Raw genomic sequence first — 26,448 nt, 5'->3', positions numbered from 1 at the left:
AAACTAAGTTTGAAAGGGGAAGGGGAACCAGCTGAGCTATCTGGAAACAGGCCCAAAAATTGCAAGGCGGAGTTAGGGGTGAACTCAGTTGCCCAGATGAGGTGCATGTATACCAATGCATGCAGTTTGGGCAATAAACAAGAAGAGCTGGAGGCCATGGGGCAACTGCAGAGCTATGATGTAGTTGCCATCACGGAAACGTGGTGGGATGACTCACATAACTGGAGTACTACACTGGATGGATACAAACTCTTCAGAAGAGATAGGAAAGGAAGAAGAGGAGGTGGGGTAGCCCTTTATATTAAGCAAACTTTTGATGCCATCGAAATTGAAACAAAGGAAGATGGAGTTGAATGTCTATGGATAAGAATTAAGGGGAAGGCCAACAAGACCATATTGGGAGTCTGTTATGGTCGACCCGATCAGGAAGAAGAAGTAGATGACTTATTTTATAAGCAGTTAGGCAATGTTTCAAGATCATCAGCTCTTGTTCTTGTGGGTGACTTCAACCTACCAGACATCTGCTGGGAACTTAATACAGCAGTAAAGAGGCAGTCCAGGAAATTCTTAGAATGTATGGAGGACAACATTTTGTTGCACCTGGTGGATGAACCCACCAGGGGAGGGACTATGTTAGATCTGCTATTTACAAATAGAGATGGGCTGGTGGGAGATGTGGTGGTTGGAGGTCGTTTGGGGCAGAGTGATCATTAAATAATAGAGTTCTCAATACTTGGTGAAGTCAAGAAGAGCACCAGTAAAACTCTTGCACTGGACTTCCGGAGGGCAGACTTTGGCCTGTTCAGGAGACTTATTCAGAGCGTCCCTTGGGAAGCAGCCCTTAAAAACAAAGGAGTTCAGGAAGGGTGGGCATACTTCAAAACAGAGATCTTGAGGGCGCAGGAACAGACCATCCCTGTGTCCCGAAAGATCAGTCAACGGGGTAAACGTCCAGCCTGGCTGGGAAAGGAGGTCTTGGAGGAACTTAAGAATAAAAAGAGGATGTATCAGCGTTGGAAGAAGGGTCAGGTCTCTAAGGAAGTATTCAAGAGGGCTGCTAGAGTATGCAGAAAAAAAATTAGGGAGGCCAAAGCTCAGTTTGAACTCAGAATGACGACTACTGTTAAGGATAATAAAAAATGTTTTTATAAATATATTAATGGTAGGAAGAAAGGTAAGACCAGCCTTTGTTCTTTATTGGACAAAGGTGGGAACTTAGTATTTGCAGATGAGGAGAAGGCAGAAATATTTAATGCCTATTTTGCCTCAGTTTTTAAAGGGAAGATGACTTGCCCTCAAGACACCCGCCCGTTTGGGCTGGTTGATGGTGTCAGGGAGCAGAATGGTCCCCACATTATCCAAGAGGAGGCTGTCATAGAACTACTGAAATGCTTGGATACTCATAAATCTATGGGACCAGATGGGATCCACCCCAGGGTAATGAGAGATCTGGCAAATGAGTTTGCAAAGCCACTCTCCATCATTTACCAACAGTCATGGTTTACTGGTGAGGTTCCGGCAATTATAGACCAGTCAGCCTGACCTCTATACCTGGCAAAATAATGGAACAGTTTATATTATGCGCCATCATGCAAAATTTGCAGGATGGCCAGGGTATCAGACCCAGCCAGCATGGATTTAGGAGGGGTAGATCATGTCTGACTAACCTGGTCACCTTTTATGACCAGGTAACCAGGCTAGTGGATGCAGGGAAGGCTGTAGATGTTGTTTACTTGGATTTCAGCAAGGCCTTTGACACTGTCTCCCATAGCTTACTCCTAGACAAACTTGCAGGCCGTGGTCTGGACAGGAAAACCCTTTGCTGGGTTCAGAACTGGCTGGATGGCCGGGCTCAGAGAGTGGTGGTGAATGGTGTTGCATCCAGCTGGCGACCAGTCACCAGTGGTGTCCCTCAGGGGTCTGTGCTGGGGCCAGTTCTGTTCAATATTTTTATTGACGACATGGATGAGGGTTTAGTGTCTTTTATTAGTAAATTTGCAGATGACACTAAATTGGGAATGTGTGTAGATCTGCTAGAGGGACGTAGGGCTCTGCAGAGAGATTTGGAACTGTTGGATGGATGGGCAGAATCGAATGGGATGAAGTTCAAGAAGTCCAAGTGCCGAGTCCTGCACTTCGGCCATAATAACCCCCTGCACCGATACAAGCTGGGGACGGTGTAGCTGGACAGTGCTCAGGTGGAAAGGGACCTGGGGGTGCTGGTTGACAGTTGATTGCATATGAGCCAAGCAGTGTGCCCAGGTGGCCAAGAGGGCCAATGGCATCCTGGCCAGTATCAGGAATGGTGTGGCCAGCAGGAGCAGGGAGGTCATTCTTCCCCTGTACTCGGCACTGGTGAGGCCTCACTTGGAGTATTGTATCCAGTTCTGGGCCCCTCACTTTAGGAGGGATGTTGAGTTGCTTGAGCATGTCCAGAGGAGAGCAACGAGGCTGGTGAGGGGCTTGGAGTACAAGCCATATGAAGAACGACTGAGGGAGCTGGGGTTGTTCAGCCTGGAGAAAAGGAGACTAAGGGGCGACCTCATCACTCTCTACAACTTCCTGAAGGGTGGCTGTGGTGAGCTGGGGGTCAGTCTCTTTTTCCAGGCGACAACAGATAGAACAAGAGGACACAGTCTCAAGCTGCGTCAAGGGAGATGCAAGTTAGAATTAAGAAGGAAGTATTTTACAGAAAGAGTGGTCAGATACTGGAATCATTTACCCAGTGAGGTGGTAGAGTCATCATCCCTCAAAGAATTCAAAAAAAGACTGGATGTGGCACTTGCTGCCATGATCTAGTTGAATTGTTAGAACATGGGTTGGACTTGATGATCTTACAGGTCTCTTCCAACCTTGAATTTCTGTGATTCTGTGATTCTGTGAAAGAAAACTATTGAGGGTTTAAATCTGCTGGGCAGAGGAGCAGCCTTTGGGCGGCTAATTTAATGTGTGTGTGCCTGATAATTACCCTTACAGCAACATGAACAGCAAATAAAATTACCTCCAACAGCAGAACCAAGACTCAGTTTATGTGCAAGGGCTGTGTCACTCAAAATGCAACTGCAGCCAAAACATTTGCAACAGTATATATTCCTCTCTGCACCCTGGAGGAAGACAGTCCAGCACAGCAGAGCCCATGTCCCAACACTGTCAAGGGCAGCATGACACAGAAAAAGGATGCTGGGATGCACAAGTTTGTTTCTGCACTATTCAACTCTTCCTTGGCCCCAGCCAGGAAATTCAAACCCACCAGACACCTGAGCTCCCTGTGCAGTGTAACAACCTGGTGAACAGGCAGATGCCAGGAGCCAGCTGACAGGAAAAGCTAAGCACGGGGGGAGAAGGGGAAGGATCGGAAATCTCACCTCCAGCCAGCTGGAGTGCATTTCTGCTACAATGAAACAGGCTCCAGCACTGTGGGATGAGAATGTGGAGACTGGAGCCTGGGGAGGGCAGCAGAGGATGAGTCTGCTCTCACTCTATCCAAAACCACAAGCAACAGCCACGTTTCACAAGCCAAGCAGCTGAAACTCAACCAAAATGTTTCTGGAGTAGATGCAGTGGGACCAAGTTCTGTACACACAAGAAGAAGAAATATTGACAAAACCTGGCCATTTTGTGTCATCTGGCTTGACAGCTTTCATGTTGCTTCAGATGGCTGAAATGTAAGTAGCTGAAACCTCAAGCTGTTGGATATTTCAGGTATTCTTTTTCAAGACAATAATTTCAAAGAGTTGCTCCCAAACTCCAAACAGTTTCCTTCTGGAGCAGACAGCATTTAAAGTCAACATATAAAGTCTCTTTCCTACTCAGGCAAAATACAATGAAGAAATAATTAGGAAACTGCTGCTAAGAAGAAGAGTTTCAGATATTTGTTAATACTGCTCAAAGTTACAAGATAACTGCTTGTACCTAATAACGTTTTGTTGAATGATAATTACCAGCACTGCATGCAAGACTGATGGTTACTCTAAAAGGCAGTTAAACATTTAAATGAGTGAATGGAAACAATAAAAAAAAAAAAAAAAAGAGGATACAAATAAACCAACATTTTGGACCTTGTAAAAGGTTTTGAACCTTCTAAAATGGCATATAGCCAGTGTGCCTCTTTTAAGAATTGCTTTGAAATAACTGTATATTGATAACTTCCATGTGTGGACAACAGTATTTTATAATTTCAACAGATACAGAAATAATTCTGAATGCTAGGACACAATGAAATGCTTAATCTCTTTTTCTCTTTGAAGATACCACATCCAAGCCTAAGTTTTCATTTTAAGGAGCTGCTGTACCAACTTAGCAATTACATCAGATATTAAAAGCAGATGCTTGTTAGAGGCAAGAATCCCCTCAAAAAAAAAAAAAAAAAACCAAAACAAACAACAACCACCAAAAACCAAAACAAACAAAACCCCCAAAACAAGCAAACAAACAAAAAACCCCTAAAAACCAAAAAAACCCTACCCCAAAACAAAACCAATGACAGCAAACTATGCCCACTCCCAATCTGAGATATTTTTGTTGTTCCTGTCAGGACTGTAAACCCAAAAAATACATTAAATACTTCAGGCTTTTGAAGAATGTAGAGAACAGACCCAGTTGAAATTGACCGCATTTATAGATGCCAGATTTTCACCACTTAGCATGAGGCACATATAAGGAACGAGTAAGACCAAGGGGCCCAGTAGCTTGCATGGATCTCTTGGGCCTTCCTGCCATCCTAACTCCCCTTCCAGGGGCTGCAGGTGCTAGACATTCTCTGGCTGAGCCCCACCACCAATCATTTGTGCTGGGATTCAGCTGGATGCCCACCCTACCCCCACCTACCCCACATCACAGGGATTTCCTCTCTGGGGAAAGTGCTGGAGGTGCAGTATCTTAAAGACTCTATGGATCAAGAGGAATTATTTTAAGCTCATCTTCCTGATACTTTAAGCTGACTCATTGAAATTCTAATAAAAGGGATCTCCACTTCCAGACCAATGGCAAACACCTCAAAATGAAGATTTCACTATTTTTAACAGAAGGAGGAACCCATTGCCCATACAGTGCCAGCAGTCAGTGCTCCACCCCTGTCCTGAGAATCAGGAAATCCTTCAGTGTCAGAACTGGAAGCCACAGAATAAAAGCCTTGATGTTTAGCTCACTGGAAATATTATAAAAATATCCTAGGGACCAAACAATGCAACAAAGAAAAAATAAATCAGAGTTGTTTATAAGATAAATTCATACAGTAAATTCAAATTTGCCTTCAAGAGAAAATAACTCCTACTCTTAAAATCTTATTAACAGAACAAAAACAGCACAAGAGGATTCTTCACTGATGTTTTAGGCCTTCCCATTTGTTTTCCACTAATGCAAGCATCGTAAATAACAAGACAACAACCATTATTATGATAGCTAGGAACACAAAGAAGGAATCAACCTGTAGCAGACAGCTTTCAGCAGTTTATCATGTGAAGTCTCTTAAGGAGATCTAGAAACAATCCAGTAGATCTTTCAGTTCATTTGCTCCTTTCTGCTCCCCCACTTCTTGCGGACATGAACACAATTCAAATCCTTTTTAGGAGCCTTCTGAGCAGACTTTGTGCTCACACATCTTTTTAACAAACTGCAACAAAGCAACACCAAACTCTTTGTGACTCACTGTCAGCAACAGTGACCCCTGTATAGACAGGGGAAGTAATGTCAGAATTTCAGTTCAGAGGTCACAGCCTGCAAGGCACAAAGGCATGGGAGTAAAGTAATGGTGAGTGTACAGCAACTGTAGAAGGTGGGGCAGTGATACTGGAGACCTCAACTAGAGAAAAGCTCATGAGGTAACCAAGAATTAACTTAGGAGACAATATTTATGGAAGAGTAATAGTACTATGACAGTGCTTATCATTAAACCCTCTTCCCCAATTTGAGAAATTGACTGTCTGCATCAGAAATTCCAAGTTTGTACACATACACCTCTGAAAAAACAGACACACTTCAGTATTAACAATGTGTTTGATAGGACAACCACTTTATTACAAAGAACAAACAATGCTTCAAAATAAGACTAATCAACTTGTATTGTACAAAATGTCAATTTCCTTGTAGAGGTCATGAAGTAACAGGCTGTAAGATTAAGTTCACATCAAATTCGCTATCCTGAAATAATCAGATAACAACAGTAATACTTACTACATCTTCAGAGTTTATGGCAAGATCATGTGCACTACTCCAAATTACATTCAAAAGATATTGCTATAATTACTTTGAAAACACAAAGTGTAAGTTATTGTTCACTTCATTTCCACTTTCACAAGAACATTCTGAAGATGAAATTGTAGCAGTGCCTGCCATAACTGGCACAACTGTTCTATGCTTACACAGTCACAACCTCCCTAAGAAGTTCAGTAAACGTAGACATTTCTACAATATGGATATAGTAATCTGCTAGATTTCAGCTTCTGTTGCATGTCCTTCAGCAGTATCTGAAATAAATGGATAACATGGAGTCTCAAAGAGCTGGTGTCAACAATCTTCTAGACTTTAAAATCAAACAATCAATATTTGTCTGATACCTAGTTGATAAGCAAACAGGTGGGATTTAGACATTATAAATACAGTTCTAAAAACAGACCAAAAAGTCTATTTTACAGTGTGTACCACAATTTCAGTTTAAAGTAAAAATGTAAGCAACTGAAGAGTTGCATATGATCAATATTCAACGTTACCCAACTTGGACAAAAAAGAAAAAGTGACATCTTATGTCAAGTCAGCTGAAGAAAGCACACTCACAAGGAAATTATACTTTCACTGAAAATGCCACAGTTTTACCCTTTGGTAGTCATAACACACCCACTGAAAAAAGAAATTGTGCAAAGCATGTGAAACCAAGTGCAAAAAAACTCCACCGAGACACACCCAACGGGTTTTATTCTTAAATAACAACTCTACAATCACAGCTATCAACCAACAAAATCAAAGCCACAAGTATTTTCTCTAAAGGCTTCTTTCACAGTACTAATAAGAAAATCCAAGTTCTATTCTTCTAGTAGACAGTTCATTTGTATGGTACTTTTGTTATCAGACAGTATTGGTAGTGAGATCCTACCTGACGAAATGGGCCATTAAAACACAAATATCTTAAAGCCAGTTAACTTCAGGAAAAGTCCTATACATTCATACTATAAACACTGTTTAAAGTGAAACTGGAGTAGCTATCATTGACATAAAAACATGATTCTTCTCTGGAGTCAAACCACGTGTGTTACTCCTGTGCCACAATTAACACTATTATAGCCATTTATGGTCCCTAGCACTTTCTTGATGCTATTGGAGCATGTGATGCATTGCGATAACTTAAGGCTGTACCAGCACTTCGTTATAACCTTGATTCTCAGGGCAGCCAACACTTGGCTGTTAAATCTCCTCTGGGAGACTTGAGCTGCTAAATCTTTACTATTTTAGTGATACTTCTCCCACCAAACCAGGCACATCATTGATTTTAGTTTATATCTTTACAAATGTTCTTAAGACAAATTTTACTGGAAGAGGCAAGAAATTCTACTTTGATGTATAATCTTTTGGCATTTGGGGCAAAATTAAAGTGCAAAGTATAAACTTCATTGCACAGTAAATAATTTAGATTTTATTTTAAAATAAATCTTATTTAGGTGCCTCAATCTATTCACCTAGTGACCTTGTCCAACTCAGCCTCTACACTTTGGTAAACATAGTTTTATATACAGATACATAAATAGCATTTAAAATGTTTACCTTTATTTTACTACTGTGAACAATTTTTCTCTTTTCCCATAGGAATGGATGAACCTATTCCTAGAAGTAATGCTTGTTGATTTTATCAGCTAGCTAGTTAATGTAAAAGATGCATAGTAAAAGGGAGATACTGAACTTGATTGGTAGAATATATTGGTAAAGCAAACAAGCACTTAAGAAGATTAACTGGAATAAATATGTTGAAAGTTGCCATATAATGTGTGCAAAATTGCTTACCATGTATTCCAAACTTTGGTTAAAATTTTCAGATTGAAGTTTTACAGAAACATTATGGAAGCAACACAAGTGATTACTAACACAGGAATGAGGTAAGTTATTATTAGTGCAAAAAGCAAGCATATGCTAAAAGCAAAGCATATGGATTAAAAAAAAAAAAAGGTAATAAATCTCATGGATGTTTTAATACAAGACCAGAAAGGTCTCTTGTAAACACTGGTATTTACAAGTTTAAGATTTGTACAATTACAAAATGATAATTTTAAGTAATAGTAGTGCATTTACAATGAATTTATGGTTTTTGTAATAAGAGCAATGGATAAGTTTATCTTTTTCCTTTTAAATTTTCAGGGGATATTTTTCAAGACTAAGATATTTGTTACAAATAGTAGAAAAAATCATTTCTTTACAAAAAAAAGTATATATTAAAATAGTTATACATTTTAAGTTACTATATAATATCTGGAAATTTTTGCCTTGTACTCAGGCACCAGAATGAAGAATGTGATATAGGGAATGGAAACCAAACAGAATTTGCTCATATCCCAAATCTTATGAATTATCTATGCAAGATCTGTGGCAATCCTGGGGACTCTACCTCAAACACTACTACTTGTGCCAATTGTTTTATTAATTTTTGATTTGAAACTCTGTGTTCTTTACATTTTAACTTATCACTACCAAAAAGAGCTGCTGGACAGAGAGCAATCCTCCACCCCACCATCTTGGATATATTTTCTGTAAGATACTCATACCTGAGCAAGGCTCTACAACATCGATGTGTCAAACGTAAAAAAGGTTATATATTTTTAAGATAAAAACAATGCAAAAATAAAATATTTGTAGCATTTACAAATAGTACAAGAGTTACATTAAACACTACATTTGAAAATTGAGATTTATTAAGTAATTTCTACTTTGAGCCTGATGTTTTCATATCTGCAAAGCAAAGGAGACATTGTTAAATGTTTCATAATTTCACATGGTGTACACACTCAAACATTTTCAAACAGACACTATTTCAAAGTTGTAGGATATAGGTAATGGTCAAAACCCCTGCCAAATAAAGTGTTAAAATAGCACTGAAATACTGAACTTCACAAGACAACTTCTTCATTGTTACTCCCCATCTTAGAAAAGCACATATTAGAAACCAAGCAGTGGAGCATTCAACAGGTGGGTCCCAGTCCAGCAGCTGAGATCAGCTACTCCTCCACCACAGTTCCTTGCTGCCCAAGGGGATGGGCACTCTGCCCTTCCTACCTTCCTCTGTGCCCACAGTACCTCTTGCTGAGCAAAGCCAGCTCCCAACAAAGCTAATCCAGAAACAGCAAGGAGCAGGATGAGAAGCTGGCAAAACTTGATACCCCATATTGACTTACTTATAAGGCAGGCCAAAACTGACCAGGCTAACACTAATTTTAGTTTCAGTGGATCCATTCCATCCCCAAATCATCATGAACCTGTACAAATTCAAGCCCAGGGACAAGATGACAAAACTTTTTCTGGCTCTAACACAGATTTTAAAGTGTATATGCATCACAAAAATGCACCTGACATCACCTGATAGAATTTTTTTTCCATTCAGGAAGGTGAAAAGACTGAAAAAACCCCTGAATTATTCAGAAGCAACAACTAGAATTGCATAACACTCCCATAAGGAACAAACTAACATTTCAAGCAGTTCACATGCAGTGCTGTGTTGGTTCTGGAAGAAATGCACAGCTCCTGCTCCACTCAAATGCTGTGTGTGACAGTGACTTTACCTTGGAGCCACCGAACTTGTGTGGCTGGGCCGTAGCCTCTCTCATTCTTGGCTGAAATCCTGAACACTATGGCAGGCCGGGAGGTGTAATCCACATGGGCACTGGAAAGCTGGGCAGCAGTCACTATGCAAGATGTTTTAAGACCACAGTATATCCTCATAAATACAAGTTGACTTGGATTTTCCTGTAGTTGCGTGGAACGGATGGCTAAGTAGGCAGAATACTCTAAAATATTTCCAGAGGGTGAAGCAGGAGGCTCCCAAGAAAGATGAATACAGTCTACACTCTGAAGAAAGAGAGAAACGTATGATAGTATGTAGCTAACCGTAAATATCTAAACAATAATACAAAAAACCACCAAATTCTAAAGATTATGTGAAAATTCTAACCTATCACCACCACTCTGGAGATAAGGATGTCTTTTGACTTTTTTTTAACAAGTGTGGTAAGCCCCTATAGATTTAATGATCCAACACTAGAAAATCATGGGGAAACTGTAATTAGCTCTTAAAAGAATTCTTTTTAGCAAATTTCTTAAAGAAATATTGGGCAGAGTTAACTAAGTAACCTTTGGACACTATTTTGTATGACAATTTTAACTTAAAAATAAAACTAACAATAACTAAGAGCTCTGAGATTACACTGGCAATGAGAATTTCACACATCAGAACCAGAATCAGAATAACCTCTATTTCTCACCTTGGTGATTTTGACTGTTGAAGGAGCTCCAGGAAAACCTGGAATGCACGTCTTGAATTCACTGATTTTACTGAAAGGCCCGACACCACAGCCATTAATTGCAGCAACTCTGAATCTGTACACTGTGCCTGGAAATAGATCTTGTTTCTTTAGTAATCTGTAGTCTGGTACATCTGCACCTTCCATCTGAAAATAAAGCAACATTTGTGGTAATTTTTAAAATATTATAAACACAATTAGCCTAAAAAGTGTTAAACTGAGATTAATAAAGTTTAATTGAAACTGAAATCTATTTAATACTGCTGTACTTACATCAGAATTATGAAAAGATTTTGACTAACAGTATTTCACATCAAAACAGCTGATGTAATATGCAAAGTAAGACTACATGTCTAGACCAAATGATATCCCATTTTTTCAGTCATTTAAATTAAACTGTACCTTGTGGTTATTTTTACTCAGGAAAGTTAAAACAAAGTAGCATTTACAACTACAAAAGTTATGATTTAATTAAGATAATCTTCTGTCCTAAAAAATATTTTTATTTCAAAAGCAGTTATTTCTAACATTAGGAGCTGTGTAGGTAATCAAAATGTTTTTACGGAAACACCCAGTAACTTAGTAACAAACAGCTTTCTGAAACATTATGTGCTACCATACTTCCATTATTAAAATATGCATTGATGCATCACTGATCCTTACAGTGGAACTATTTTCCTACTGAATAATGTAAAAGAACCACAATTAGTGTAAACACTGCATAATGTACTGTGCTCTTTAAAACTAAGACATAGAATATTTATAGTGAAGTGCTTGCAAAGGAAGGCTTCAGTTTTTTTTTGTTTCTGTCTCAAGAAGACACAATTTTTGTTTCTAGTTAATGAGGACATCACTAATTTACACTTTTACTGTCAAAACTGTTACACTTTTTCGAGTTTCACACTCATAATTTTCATGTATCCACTTACATGTACCAAATAGTAAGTTAGAAAGATCTAATAGAAAAGCCAGTACAGTTCCAGATCTACTATTTTTAAACAGTCTAGCCTATGTCTTACTAATGTCTTTAAAATTTTTATGCAAAGATTCTGGGAATAGAGAAGAAATTGAAACATTTCAATGCTGGACTGAAATAACATATTAAGAAATTGTGGGGGTTTTAGCTTTTAAGAATTTTACTGGCTTGAAAATTTATAAGTTTAAAATTGTTTTCTAAGGCAAGAAATAAAAAAAAGAATAAGCAATAGCAAAATAAGATATTTTGTATTATCATACATAAATAACAAAGGAAATTCATCTAGTTTAGGAAATAGTAAAAAAAGGTGAGAAAAATACATGAAGAAATACTGGTCATAAAATACAACTCCTACAAGCACCAGATTCTGCTGCAGTATTAGAAAATCCCATATTTTGTTGTGAACTATATAAGCAACAAATTCTGTAATAGATATATGCAAGTTATATCAGAGAAGCAGCAGCTACCTTGCTATTGATGTTCAGTGTTTCCTCTGGCAGCAAGTAGAACTGGCTCACCACAGCACTGTTGTTCTTAAAAATTCCCACATCATACCACCGGCGGTCCCTGGTTTTCACCGGCACTGGCAGCCTCTGGGGAGCTCTCTAGTATTTGAAGAACACATCATGTAGATTACCCACACGTCAATGCCATGGAAAAAAATGTCAAGCCTCTAGTATATGTAATAGACAACCCCCTTTTATACCAGTATTACTTCCTATACTTCAAATGAATATGCATGTATTATTAAAATACTGTGCAAAACCAACTGGTTCTTATACATTTACTCAGACACAGTCTGTCATTTAAAAAGTAACAGCTGGGATGTCACATCTGATAATCTGAATGGGGCAGGGAAGAAGCTTAAATCTGTAGAACTAGGTGTCTGTAGAAGCATGTAGTTGAGAGAAGATCTTGACTTGCAGAGTTTCCCAAGGTGGTCCAACATCAGCAGCTCCCCCTAGGGCTCAGCTGTAGCTCAGCCCCACAGGTGCTCTTTCTCAGGCACTGTGGAACTCGCCTGCAGCTGAGAACAGCCTTCTGCTGTGGCAGGGGGCCGTGGGGATGGAGGGCATGCAAACTGCTCCTGACTGACCCAGTAAGACAAACTGGCTTTCTTGCTGGTCTCCAGGCACCAGGGAGAGCACTTGCACAGTCAGGTGCCCAGCACAGATCCTGCTAGCATGGAAATGGAGCAGGAGCTGCAGCTGCTCTTGGCAAAAGCACCCCACCCTTTGGCAGCAGCTGCTTCTCCCCATCCTTAGTTCCTCGCTTTTGGTAGCAACAGTGGCACCTTGGGTTTGTGTATTAAGTTGTAAGCAGGTGAAATAGGAAGCATTTACTTTTTCAGGCAGTATTTACAGCTTGCATAGTCAGTCCCCATCTCCTCTAGGGAAAAACATCAAGATGTCAGTTCAGTTACGTTTAAATCTATAGAATCAGCAGCTAACACTAGTCTGATTTAATACATACTTCATTCTAAATTCAGTTGTGCATACAGAAAAACTTTTTATATTTGTACATCATGCAGCAGAGACCATTCCACTGTGCCAGTTGATGAAAACGATTCAACAGCTGAAACATGAACTTGGATCTCCTCCCAACTACAAAAGTGTTACTTAGATTCACATCTAACCCACACAATGCAATTAGTTTTACAACAGAAATGTTTACCCCTGTATTAGTCACTCCAAGCTCAAAATAAACACTGCTTTTCTTTCAAAAATATAATTAAAGGAAAACAGAAGAGCCCTTACAACTAACCAACAGAACAATAGGTAAAGCAATTTGATAATACTTTTTCAGACTTACAGAAGAGTGTGAATCATTTGTCTGTCCAGTACTGACCCTTGTTGAAGGCGTGACATAAGCAGTTTCAGCAGCTAAAAACAAAACATGAAAACTTAAAAACGTAAGCAATAGAAAAAATGTAATACAAAACCCACAGAGTATGAAAGTTGACCTCAATAGCCACTTACAAATATTTGTTGCACAAGAATGTCTCAGACTTTTTTCGTATGCAGTTCTATTTATAACACAAACTAATTCTGGCTTCTATCAAATTCAGAACAATTCTGAAAGTCTGGCACTGGAGGCTGCTACAGATAATACAAACAGAAGGCAGGACTCAGAAAATCCTAAAAAGTGACAGCATTATGAAACCAATATATTATATTTGTGAACAAATAATCTAAATACCAGATTGAGGCACATACTGGGGACATTGTATGAATAGTCTAAGTGTGAATTCTTAATTTGATTGCATTTTTTCTGACATCGATACAGTTTGAATTCTGAGCATAAGCAGTTAAACTGTAAACAACCTTAACAAATGGGAGCAGAGCATTCATTAAATTTAAAATGGAATCTTTAAAGAAAAAAAAAGATTAAGCACATGAGTAACACATGGGAGTGTTAGTATTCTATACTTGTGTTCCTGGGTTCTGCTCTTAAAACAAAATACTGCTTGGTAAAAATCACACATCAATATGACAATACAGTTCTTTAGCTAACACTCAAAACAGTAACAAGCACTGCTTGTGGATATTTGTCAAAAACAAACCTTGAAAAACTACCCATTTATGTTCTGCATTGCTGCTTATTTTGGTTATTTCCAGCAGCCTATGAAGAGGCCAGCACATTAGACCAGCAGTGAGCTGGCCACATTTATTACAGAGGTCAGTTGCTTAAAGTCAAAATCATCCAAGGTTACCATTTTAGTCTTTTGCTGACTAAATAGACAAGCACTGAATGAAAATTAATGTACAATGAGCAGCAAAACAGGCTACCCCTGATATTTAGAAAACTGACCTCTGCATAAATGAAGATTTGTCACCTATAGGAAACAGGGTGATTTACAAATGCATAGAAGGAAAATCCTAATTTTAAAAGATGTATAAATCCAGGCTGCACAAGGTCTTCAATGCCCAAAGCCCTATCTACATCCCAGGTACTACTCAAGACAGGAATCCCACCACACTATAGGAACTCTGATGGCCTTAGAAATATATGGCTCAAAATACAGTATGTGAAACACATTTCAAACCTTCAGATTTTGAATTGAATGTTGTTAGTGAAGTTTCATCTTTAACAACTGCCCCATTTGTACTTGATGACTCAGTTTTAACAGCCTGCTGGGTTACCATAGTTTGTGTGCTGGAGACATTACTCGTTAGAGAAGAATCAGGATTTACACTTTGTTTGTCCAAGTCATGTAATTCAGCTACATTTGGTGATGTCTGAGCACCTTAAAAAAGAAGAAAATATTAGCAAAAATTCAATATTGATAACAGACCAAATCTCAACTTGATCTAATGGATTTATTTTCATATAAAGCCTGAGTTTAGCTCAGAATTAGGTTAGAACAGATCTGATTATATTGATTGCTAATGCTTCCTTTAGGTTTATAAATTAACAGGAGTCTGTCTCCACAGTCATAAGCAGGTGTATGTTAACAGTTATTTTAAGTTTGCTGTTTTTTATGTATTTGGTCACAAAAAATTAATTAGAGGAAAAAACCCTACTAAAATAAAGCATCCACACAAATCAGTATCACAGGTTTCTAAAAATCAATTTAAGATTAACCCCTGTAGAAGTCTGTTTGTCACTTAGCAATAAGAACCAACACTTCCTCATTTAATTAAATTACACGGTGAAGAAAATAAAAATCCAGCTACCTATAAAATACATTGAGATCAAATATAAACAGATCAGGTGATTAAGCCCGGATTCACTACACTGAACTTAAGGTACTTCAGTGACATGCATAAATCAGAGCCTTGCGATCTTTAACTTCCTCTACAGTCAGAGAGAAACATGCTTGTCTCTACATTGCCTGAAATTTTACATCAGCCAATAGCTAAGAGACAGACACAGTGTTGGAGTTTGGAGTTACTATCACCATAATGTTGTAAAATGTCGTCTGTCCCTTTTTACTTGATGCTAAAAATGGCTATTTATGTTTAGAGAGATTGTCCATCATAACAATGAATATATTGAGAATTTCCTGTACCTTGCAACACTTCAAACAAGTTAAGATTTCAATTTTCTTTGTATCTTCTAAACATACGTTCAGTAATAACTAACACAAGTTGGGTTTCTTAAACTACAAAGGACTCTTTAAATAATTTTAAACTACAAGACAGAAACAATCTTATTTTATGTTTTTGAGATTAATTTTAACTCTCAGTTTTTTTTTTCCTCTATTTTTTTTCCTATAGTCATCTTACTTGAAGAAGTACAAACAGGCAAAAGAGAAGGGGCATTTAATTCTTTGAATCCTGTAGCGTCTGTGTGGTTTTTCATACTCTCCTGTGTAACCTTGTTTTCAGGTGCTGCAACCTTTTCTTTTCCTTCTACTTTTAAACTGGATGAAAGGGCAACTCGGACCTAACCAAAACAACACATTTGTTAATGTTACAATGCAAAGTCCAGAAATTTCAATTGCAAACATGGCACGAAAATGCTTGCTCATAAACAACAATATAAACTCCTCCAATAATTCCTTCTAGTACTTTAAATTAGACCAAGAAATCAATCTCTCAATCTTTATCTTAGTCATTATAAAACAAAGACTCAAACACTGAGTTGACTTGGAAGACTCACAGTAAATTTTATCATTACATGGCATTTCATTGCTGTGTATAAAATATTTAGTCTACTGGAGGGACTTTGGGCAATGGGGAAAATTACAATTAGGCTTTCAACCTTCGCTTTCCTGACATGTACTTGAGATATTTCTACTCTTAGTGAAATTTATGGTATTTCTACATGTGTTTTCTCCAGGAATACATTATGGATCCCATACAGATCTCAGACTTTACACAACTAAGAAATGGTCCAAAGTTCTAGAAACAAGATCCTTTAGCCAGAGTTTGTCCTCACTATTTCTGTTAAATTGGCGGAACAGAGGAACACGTACAACTGCACACCACAGATAATAACTGGATTTAACTTGCTGTAGGAACTTACAAATAAGCAGACTAGCATAAAACTAAACTAGACTAACAAAGAAGGAATATGCCTTATTCTTTTTGCTTCCCACATAATGTCACCAGCATTCTGAGAATGAATAGTATTCCTATTGGTGTCAGACTCACAGTTGGCACTGTGGAAGACGATACAGTTACAATTCTCTTCTGCATTAACAAGAAGAGGTCTTGAAAGATTGCATCTCAATCATAAAAGCAAGAAGTATGTAAGAAAACAGACAACTACTTCAGCAGGTGTCTTTCTTTTTTTTAATTTGCTTTTTTTTTCTTTTCTAAGACCTAAAAAGTATGCAGGGAGTTTTGAAACTGAGAAACATTTTGGCAGTTCACTACCTTATCACACTGTTTTGACACTGAAGCATTTTTCAGCTTACACTTACGTTATTAGGAATGAGATTATTTGTTTGGCTGGGATGATCCACCTTCATTTCTGCATAAGGGATGCTAGGCACTGATTGCAGACTCTGATGAAGAGAACAGCCACCTTGCAGGTAAACAAAAGCAAATTCCCATCAGTTCTGCAAAACTTAATATTATGATGGTTTTAACCTATTTCAGTAAGAAAAAGGGAGGCCAAAATTGCCTGAAGGAAAACTTTATTGTAAGTCTGAAATGAAACTGTATGGCTAAATAGTCAGATATAATCCCTTCCTCACTGTTTCCTTTCTCAACTTGTGCCTAGCATTCTACAAATATGTTCATAATTCAGACAGCTGGCCAAAACCAACAGAAACAAGTTAAAGGGGAGTTTGCCATAATTATGATGCAGGCATTTGTAGAATAACCAAAGAAACAGGGTCTCTCTCTCACAGAATGGTTCTTTAAAAAACAAAACTCATATTTATTACTTATGCAACCCTCCAGTCCACCTGTGCACGAGCATTAGTGTAATGGCATCTGACTGCTACCTTGTGAACTCAGCACTGATGTCTCAGGAACGCCAGCACCAGGAGTTCCAGCCACCAGTGGCACTGGTGAGTCAGCATGTAATTGAAGAAGATATCCTTCAACTGTAGGTACTTCATCCCACTTCAATTGAAAAGAGTTGGTTGTAGCTCTGATCAGCTGTACCTGTGATGGTGCTAGAGGTCTCTCTACAGGAAACCAATAAAACACAGATGGCATGTTAGAAATTGCCTTCCCCTACCAGTTTATTAAATAGCTGTATATTGGAAGTAAAATCAGTTGCTCCTTTTTCACTGATGTACAATATATACGAACATATACTCAACAAGAAACCACTGTCAAAGGAGGCAAGTCAAGACAGAGAATTACAAAGTGTCTTTTCAGAGTGTTCAAAAATGCTCCAGTTTTTATGCTTTGTTTTTAATGGTTCTTCTGCTGCCAGTAAGCCTTTAAGTTGTAGCTACATCACTGTAGGGATTACAGAGAGAGCAGATCCTTGTGCTTTCCTGAAACGCTGCAGGTAGCTCTTTGGCTCCTAAAGCTTTACATATTCCTCTAATTCACAAATTTTTCCTCTTCCTTTTTGCTTGCTCTGTGTAGCTGAAGTGAGCTTTAACTTCTGCACAGGCTGAAACCTGGACATGACTAGCCAATGGCTTGCTCCTCTCACGTGCCTCTATGCCTGACCAGGCTGCAGTCCTAAGTGCACCCCTCCCCTGCTATTTTTCATTTTCGGAGGGAAAAATTAAACAGGAAAAAAAAGTTCTATTCTAATTCCCTCTCTCTCAACTCAGTGTCCTACTATCAATGCAGCTACTAATGAATGATTAGTCTCCAGAATTCCCTTCATCCTCAGGAACAATTTGGTCCTTTCTTAGATTGAAGAGTATCTTTTTGCAGTCCGAGAAATGAGGAAGCAGCAGCAGCAGCAATGATCCCAAGAGATGGGATTTGGTGAAAAAAGTAAGCAGTAGCAGAAAAGATCACTAAAAAGAGGCCAGGAACCCTGAGTTTAGGCAAAACAGCCTTTAGCATCTTGTATCAACTGACTATGGCATGCAGTGCAGAATTTAGCACAAATTTCTTTCAGAGGCTTTAAACAAGCCTTCCTATTTTTTTTTAAGTAATAGCCTTCAAACAACCAGCAGTAAAGCATGATTTAAAAACCATTTTTAAAATGTAAATACTCTTCAAGTTTGCTCATCAGTCATGCAAGCTTTCCATATGTTAATAAAACACATAACATAGTACAAGTCTCTTATTTATTTCTGACTCACCAGTATCAAGGTACCAAAGATCTTTGCAGCAAACTTGATTGTTCCAAGCTTTTCTGTAACCATCTCTACCACTCCAGATATACAGACGAGTGCCAACAGCTACAGCACAGTGTCCTGCTCTTGGCCCTGGTAACAAGTTACTTTTGTCCTCCTGGCAATCTGAGATCAGACCTATCCATTCTGTGGTATCTAGTAAATGAAACTCAAAGCATTTAGTTTCTAGATGATCTCCAAAACAAGAAATAAAGATGTTAACACACTTAACTGCTCAGAAAAAAATGAAAATAAATCACCTCTCTTTTTTATAGACAGCTGCATTTAAAATGGAAATATTATGAAGACACAGTCACTTTCCAATTAGTGTGCAAGATAAAACCAATTCATACAGGCTGAAGTTTGACCTCTGGTTATCTCTCTCAGGCAAACAGATCAGAAATTGAGAATACAGGGATAGTACTAACATGCTTAGAAAAACCTCATTTCAGAATCTGTCTCCTGTGTTCTTCTATGAATAAAGGAATATTTACATTACTTAGCATTAAAGTTGTATTAACAAAGATTTGAAAAAGCAAACCTGCTAAATCTTCAAAGAAAAATAATAATTAAAATATTTATTTTCAAGTAATGTGCAAAAAACTGGCAACTTTTTTAGTCAGCCAGGATTACAACTATGTATCCTAAACATTTCTCAATGTCTTCAAAATAGTTACTCTACTCTGTTAAGAAAATATTAATTCAAAATACCTACTTCCAGAAAGAAAGAAACACTAACCCAAATTAAGATAAGAAAAAGAACCGGTGCATTTCCATTCACCATCAGGAGCAGAAATTTCACCTCCTGCTGACTGTGGAACCCATCCACCAAAAACATACATTCTGAAATACAGAAAAAGAGGGAAAAGGGAAAAAGAAAAGAAAAGAAAAGAAACACCAATTAACAGCTAGATGTGTTGCATGGGCTCTTTCAAACTAGGACAAAAAGGAAAATTTCCAGTGTGTTACAGTTCTTGTTCACAGCAAAGTTTATTTGTATCTACTGTCTTTATGAAGTACTGAGGTGGATATCTATCTCCTAAAATTTCTGAGTAAGCTGACTGATTGAAAAATGCAACCACACAAAAAAGTCCCAGAAACTTCTCAAACAACTTCCTAGAAACAGCAGTCAATACTGTAAGGTTTAGCAAACCATCAAACTACTAACACTCTCCAAAAATACCACACGTACAACAGAATTTCTACAATCCTTTACTGCAGAGCCCTCTGTAAGTCAGGCTAAAACAAGATGACTGGCATCATAGCATCATATTTAATTTTTATATAATTCAGATATTAAAATTTAAAAATATAATGCAGGCTACAAACTACTGACATTTTAAGTAAATAATAAAAAGCTAAGCTGTTGGATCAGATGATATAAAGCTTTCATACTTTACTCCCTTGCCTCTTTCTCCTCATGCCAGCTTGTAAATTGATACAAAATGGACTGAAACCCACATTTTAAAATCCATTTTATCAATGCTACCTGCCAAAACAAACCATATTGGCAAGAAGCAGAGTAATGAGGGAAAGACTGCAGAAGAAGCGGGGAACAGTTTTGCCTGGAACTGGTTTCACTCTTTGAGAAGTTTTTTTGTATAGCTACCTAATCTGTGTCACACACATAGCAGCACTGAAGCTTACTCCTGACAGAGCTCAAGCCCAGCTGAGGCTGCCCCAGAATGCACACAGGTGCTCCAAGAAGCCCAGAAAGCTGCTGGTGGCTTGGGCAGATTGTCCTGCTGGATAGAAACACTGACGGACTTCTACCCTTGAGTTAATAGTGGCACTGAAACAGCAGAAGAAAACTACTCTACAGGGCTGATGTTTATACTGAGTATACAGTAGTGGATAAGCATCATCATTCCCCTACTAGGTATACCTTTCTAGAGTTGAGCTTTTAACAACAGACATACTTGTTTCCTATTACATTGGCCGTATGGAGACTGCGAGGAAGTGGTACTGTCCCTTTGGTTTCTGGTCTTGACCAGGTCATGGTTTCTAAAAGAAAGAGAAAAAAATTCTCAAAAAAAAAAAAAAAATCTTGTTGCTACATATTTCACTACCTGCATTTTAGGAGGAAACCTACCTCTAATACTCAGCAAAGCTAAATTTCACCTTTTTAAAATGGCTACTTTTAGAAAAAGGGTGCAATAACAAGCACTTGGAACTTCTTTTTAAAAAAACACGGGAAATACTGACAAACTAAGTGTTTATCAAAAACATAAATTATGGTTTCATTATGGTTATTCAACTTGGCTTCTTTAGAGTGTTTTAGACTATGGTATCTGCGTCATGTAGTACTCATAATTAGTGAGGATAATATATGCAAACAATCTATTTAATTCCAAATATTACAAAAGGTTAACACTATGGTGTCAGTCTCAATAATATCTGCACCACAGCCTGCCATTAACCATTCTATACTGTATTTTTTCCCCTCAGCCAGTAAGCACTGACTTCTGCTGGCAAACCAACTCACCTATGTCAAGTTCCCAGAGATCATTAAGCCGACAGCCACACATGCCTCCAAAAATATACATCTTTGGGCTTCCCACATCTTTTCTGCAGTACACTATGGCTGTGTGAGATTCTCGGGGAGATGGCAAGATTCCTTTGGTCACAGGAATACTCCAGCCGACCACACCAGACCCATGTTGCAGCTCCAGTTCATAGAAATCATTTAAATATCTAGAGTATTATTGTCAAAGTATGAAAAACTCACTTATAAGCATGACAACAAGTGCACTTTAAATACTGACTACTTCCAGGTATTACAAACTTCTGTCTTGGGAGGGTGCAGAGTTCTAAACTCTCAAAATATTTGATGCATTGTGGGCAGTACCAAATCTGAATTCAAAATGGATTTAAAAAAAAAAAAAACAGTTATAACTTGTTGCCTCTGATAAAACATGCTCTTATTTGATACATTGTATTACATAAAAGAAACATGAAAACAACATTTATTGCAAAAATTGCTACATACGGACACACAATAAACTGCAAAGCAGTGGGAAATACATGATGACAAGAGGTATTAGAGAGAAATTTCTGCAACTCTTAAAGCAATGAAGGTGAGAAGCTGTTGTTTTCTTGTGTCTTCAGGCTGGCCAATACACAATTAGCCATTTGTTGCTGAATCTATCGGCAAGTTATTTTTAGATAATGGTCTTTGAATCTTGGCATTCACACCAGATACCTTTTGTTTACTGAGCTTGAAATTGCCAGTTTATAGCTCAGTGGATATAAGTGCTCTGAGCTGCAGGTGAATGTCGATATAAAACTTCAGCATTCTAACACAGTTTCTTACAATAATGGCAACTTCAGCTGCTATAGTAAAAAAAATTTCCAGATGAATTTATAACTGTTTTTCACAGCAATACAGAAGAAACATCCAAGTCCCTGATGACTCATGAGACTCTGCTGATTGAGGTAATTCTAACAAACAAGCCATTCTTAGAAACATCACCCAAAATACCAGGAGAAATACAAAAGCCTACTCAGGTTGCCCTACAAAAGTGTCAAAGCTGTCACTCAGTGTTCCATATTGTGGGATTAGCAAAAGGAATACCTAACCTTCTTCACATGTAACCCCTTCACTGCACAAATAATCCAACTTTGAGCACTTGGTGTGCAGGACAGCCTGCCTAGAATGTTCCTTTTCAAAGCTGTTAAATCAAGTAATTTGTTTTTAAAGCATTAAATTCAAAAACAAATCAGCATACCTGGGAACATTATTATTTGAATCTTCACTTTCATTTGCCAGGCCACCAAATAAATAGCACTTGTTACCATACAAAGAAAAGCTGTGGCCAAGCCGAGGACAGGGTGGTGATCCATTTGAAGGAGCTTGAGGTTTTACTTTTTTCCAGAGCCATCGACTTGCCTTGAAGACAAAAAAAATTATTTTAAAATAATATCATTGATAGTCTGTCATAACAGATAGAATTCATATAATATTAACACTTATATATTTTCTGAATTATTTTTAAGGGAATGCTGAGCTTTTCTTAGGACATTCATTAAAAAGGATATGTAAGAGCTAACCTTAATAAAATATTGAATATATTACACTTAATTTAGACTAGATGAAAGTCTCTATTTCAAAGTTATTTAGAATAAACTTTAGATTCTTAAGATGGAAAAAAATCTTCTGAAAAGCAAAGATCATCTAACTTTCTTCTGCAGTTGGTAAAATAAAATGTGTTTCTTCATAAACAGATAAATATAGTAGTCCTGAAAATCAAAACATAATCATACATTTCCTACCTGCAATTCATATAAATCATTGCTATATCTTCCATATTCAACCATTCCTCCAAAAACTAGTATTCTGGTACCATCACAAACAAATCCATGTGCTGCACAGCCTGGAGGAATATCTCCCCTAACAGCAGGAAGGAACCATTGATTCGTAACTATTGTAGGAAATAAAAAGCCAAAATCCAGAAAAATAGATTACAAAAATATTTCCAACACCAAAACATGTATTTTTAAACACCTCTGCTTTCTAAAGAATTACCTTTTATCTGCAGACAACTACGGTTATTTGCTTCACACTAAGTTTTAAATTAATTCTTATTTTTTTTAATGACAAGAAAAGCAAAGACCTCTATCAAACCAGTGTTACCCAGTAGATGAATGAGCCCATGAGGTCACTGTAATTAAGTCAGTCACTTGCCAAGAATAGAGGCTAATGAGGAACACAAGTGCAGTTTCACACAAAAGAGATAACCACGCTAACTCAGAGGGAGCTAGCTCTAGAAACAGAATTATTAGAGCTACAGCACCATGGCACTGTGCCTGGACTTAATAGCCCTATTCAAAAACTAATTACACTGTTCTGAGACTCATTTTAATATCCACAGAGTGGGAGAGGAGAGGCACAGAGTCGAGAAAAAGGAACTGAGACAGTCTGATCCAGCAGCAGCAAAGTGGTGCCTAAACTGTTCTGAAATTTAAGAATTACAGGGGACAATGTCTTCTTTTTCCTACACATTTTACGAGCATGAAGAGGAGAAGTAGGAAATTAGAAGCTTCCAGTGAACGTTGCTGCAGGGGATTAAGATGCTCTCAGTGTGTGCCAGCTCCTCAAAAATCATCACATGCACAGCAAGGGCCATGGATGATATCCCACACTCGGGCAGTTCAGGTCATAACCCTGCATCTTAACCCCAGAATAAAAAAGGTCAGTTGCGGCCAAGCACTCATCCAGAAACTGGAGCAACTAAGTCATGATGCTTTTTGTCACTGCTGCAAAGGGGAAACACCTTAAGCAGCAAGTCTGGGAAGAAAAAAACCAAGTCATTATAAGACTTACTCAAAAGGCACTTGTCAGAACCTCTGTTTCTGATGGCATAACTATGTTAAGAGTTTTCTTTGGATTACTTGTCAGAACAGAAAGGTTAAGAGATTTTTTCGTTCTCCTGTCAGAAATCTGATTCAAGCATAGTAAGTCTTGAAGATATCCGGAAAAATCGGCCTAGAAAAACCTCAAGCAGCCAACACTGTCTGACTGAGAAGCACAGATCAGTCACTGAACTCCCCCCTCTCGGCCTAAGCCCTGAAATTACACACAAGTTTTCCAGCCTCATCCAGCATTCAGTACAGTAACTATTTGGGCATCTGATCTTTCACAAATAAAATCGGTCTTGGGCAGCTTCCTGTTTGGAAAGGCTCCCGATGCCAACACGTTCAGTTTTCCAAACAAGATTCCCATTCCAGGGCATTCGGCTCTCGTGAGCTGCCGCCACCAGAGGGAAGGAGGGGAGGGATCCGGACACTCGTAGGGACTAATCCCGCCTGCCGCCATTCAGCCGCGACCTGCCAGGGAAGAGGCACCACATGCCTGCGCGACGGTCGGGGACAGCAGAGCAGCCGTGATCCTCCCGGTCGCTTTTCCCCAGCAAGGAGAACCAACCCCGCAGCACCAGCCAGGGCACAGCACTACCCCACGGAAGACCCCTGGCCCAGGCATATTTTCCCCGCCATTTCGGCTCTGGGCAGCTCCTCAGCCCGCCCGCCGCCCCCTCGGCCAGGCCCCCCGCGGGCAGTGCCGGGGGAGGGCGGGAGGCCTGGGGGGGATCCCCGGCGCCGTGCGGAGCCCGGTGCCACCGGCGGTCGCAGACGGGACAGCCCCGCCGCTGTCTCCCCCGTGGCGGGGCCCCGCCCCGCGCACCCGTGTTGTAGACGTGCAGCTCGTCGGCGATGCCCTCGTTGCCGCCGCCGAAGATAATGAGCAACTCTCGGATGGCGACCGCGCGGTGCCCGTGGCGGGAGCGTGGCACCGGCCCCGTGAAGGAGGACACCCGCCTCCAGCTCAGCCCGGCAGCGGCCGCCGCCATCTCAGAGCCGCTCCCACAACGCACTGCGCGGCCGGGGCAGCCCGCCGGGGAAGGGGGAGTGCTGACGTGAGGGTGGCGGGTCCGTGTCCCGCCCCGCGGCCGCCTCCGCCGCGGCCCCGGCCCCGGCTCGGCACGGCCCCCTCCGCTCCTGCGGCGCCTCCGGGCCCGGCCGTGCTCCGGCGGGTGCCCTGTGTTGGGACCCCGTACCTGCAGCGTACGCCTCCCGAGGGGCGCTCGGGCACCGCAGGGGCGGCGTGGACTCCTCTGCTTGGGGCACCCCCTCTGCCGTCAAGCCCTCAGAAACGTTATCCTTTTTTAAATTTATTTTTAACTGGCTAGTGGTAGGCGAGGCAATGCTGCTGCTTGCGAGGTTCCTGTTCAAACACCGAAGAAATGAGTTCCTGTTCAAACACCGAAGGTTGCGATTAGCAACCGAGGTTTTGGCTCTACAGCTGGCAGCGGGTGATCTAAGTGAATTCGAAGGTCTCGTTCTACAGGAGAGAAGATGCTCTTTCCTGTGTGAGGGGAGTGTTTAGTGAGAATATAAATGTATGATGCTGAGGGGAATCCAAAGAAGGTGTATCTGGTGCTAAAAGTCTCTTCCCATTGTTCAGTTCTACACGGTAAATGATGATGCTGAGATGTGTAATTGAGGTTGGACATTAGGAGGAATTTCCTCATGGAAAGAGTGATTAGACATTAGAATGGGCTGCCCAGGGATGTGGTGGAGGTGTTTAAGGAAGAACTGGATGTGGCTCTTACTGCCATGGTCTTGTTGACAAGGTAGTGATTGGTTGTTGTTTGGACTTGATGGTTTCAGAATGGTTTTCCAACCTGATTGTGTGATTCTGTGAAGGTGCTATTTACTGCATTGCCAGCAATCCCGACGGTTCTGCCAGGTGAAGCAGCCAGTCCCAGTTCTGCAGGCTCACATGACTGCGTGCTGCTTAGATCTGTTCAGATTCACATAGAAATGGAAGGGAAGGTGAAAAAAACATGGGTGGATTTTGGTGAACATGAGCTTAATACAACTTAAATAGCACAACAAAACACTAATAGTTGTGGCCATCTACACAAAGCATATATCTGTATGTATAACTCTTCATTTAATTTTTGCTCAAGCGGAAGATAGAGTCCTGTGCAAAATCAGACACAGTTTGGGCATGTTTGAGGCACATCATTGAAATCCCACATTTTTGGCTCCTGCAAATGGAGTAATTGTCATTTAAAACAGTTAAGATTATTAAGAACTTTATTGACTACTACTCATAAATCTGGCACTGCCTCATGGTAAAAATACAAAAATTAGTTTAGAGTTGAAGATGTTTGTTGTTATTCCTTTCAGTAGTCATGAAAGTCTTGTTACAAAACAGTGGTTTATAATTTAGAAAGTTCATTCCTAGAAGAGAGGGACAGAATTCAAAT

The 26,448-nt window shown here is 39.4% G+C and overlaps 2 protein-coding genes across 4 annotated transcripts; one reads left to right on the top strand and one right to left on the bottom strand.

The window, feature by feature from the left end:
* Positions 1-208: 208 nt before the first annotated feature.
* On the top strand, positions 209-3,015 carry LOC134418005 (uncharacterized). The gene is made up of 2 exons (XM_063155856.1): positions 209-283; positions 2,251-3,015. Exons 1-2 carry the CDS (start codon positions 209-211, stop codon positions 2,797-2,799), a joined length of 624 nt encoding a protein of 207 aa, XP_063011926.1. The 3' UTR covers positions 2,800-3,015.
* Positions 3,016-5,991: 2,976 nt separating this feature from the next.
* On the bottom strand, positions 5,992-25,029 carry HCFC2 (host cell factor C2). 3 transcript variants are annotated; one of them, XM_063154327.1, is made up of 16 exons: positions 24,858-25,029; positions 22,949-23,097; positions 22,405-22,565; positions 21,162-21,370; positions 20,596-20,680; positions 19,416-19,519; positions 18,644-18,832; positions 17,369-17,554; positions 16,841-16,944; positions 15,699-15,858; positions 14,516-14,716; positions 13,282-13,352; positions 11,937-12,074; positions 10,455-10,640; positions 9,756-10,041; positions 5,992-8,928 (listed from the first exon to the last, which is right to left on the bottom strand). In XM_063154327.1, the coding sequence occupies exons 1-16, from the start codon at positions 25,021-25,023 to the stop codon at positions 8,903-8,905; spliced, it is 2,421 nt and encodes an 806-aa protein (XP_063010397.1). In that variant the 5' UTR covers positions 25,024-25,029; the 3' UTR covers positions 5,992-8,902. The 3 variants fall into 3 exon arrangements, with proteins under 3 accessions (XP_063010397.1, XP_063010396.1, XP_063010398.1); XM_063154326.1 differs by having other exon boundaries at positions 5,992-6,464; XM_063154328.1 differs by having other exon boundaries at positions 5,992-10,041; positions 15,660-15,858.
* Positions 25,030-26,448: the final 1,419 nt, after the last annotated feature.

The sequence above is a fragment of the Melospiza melodia genome, chromosome 4 (assembly GCF_035770615.1).
Source record: "Melospiza melodia melodia isolate bMelMel2 chromosome 4, bMelMel2.pri, whole genome shotgun sequence".
NCBI lineage: Eukaryota > Metazoa > Chordata > Aves > Passeriformes > Passerellidae > Melospiza > Melospiza melodia.
The sequence above is the reverse complement of the archived record's forward strand: the minus strand, read 5'-3'. Positions and strand labels throughout refer to the sequence as shown.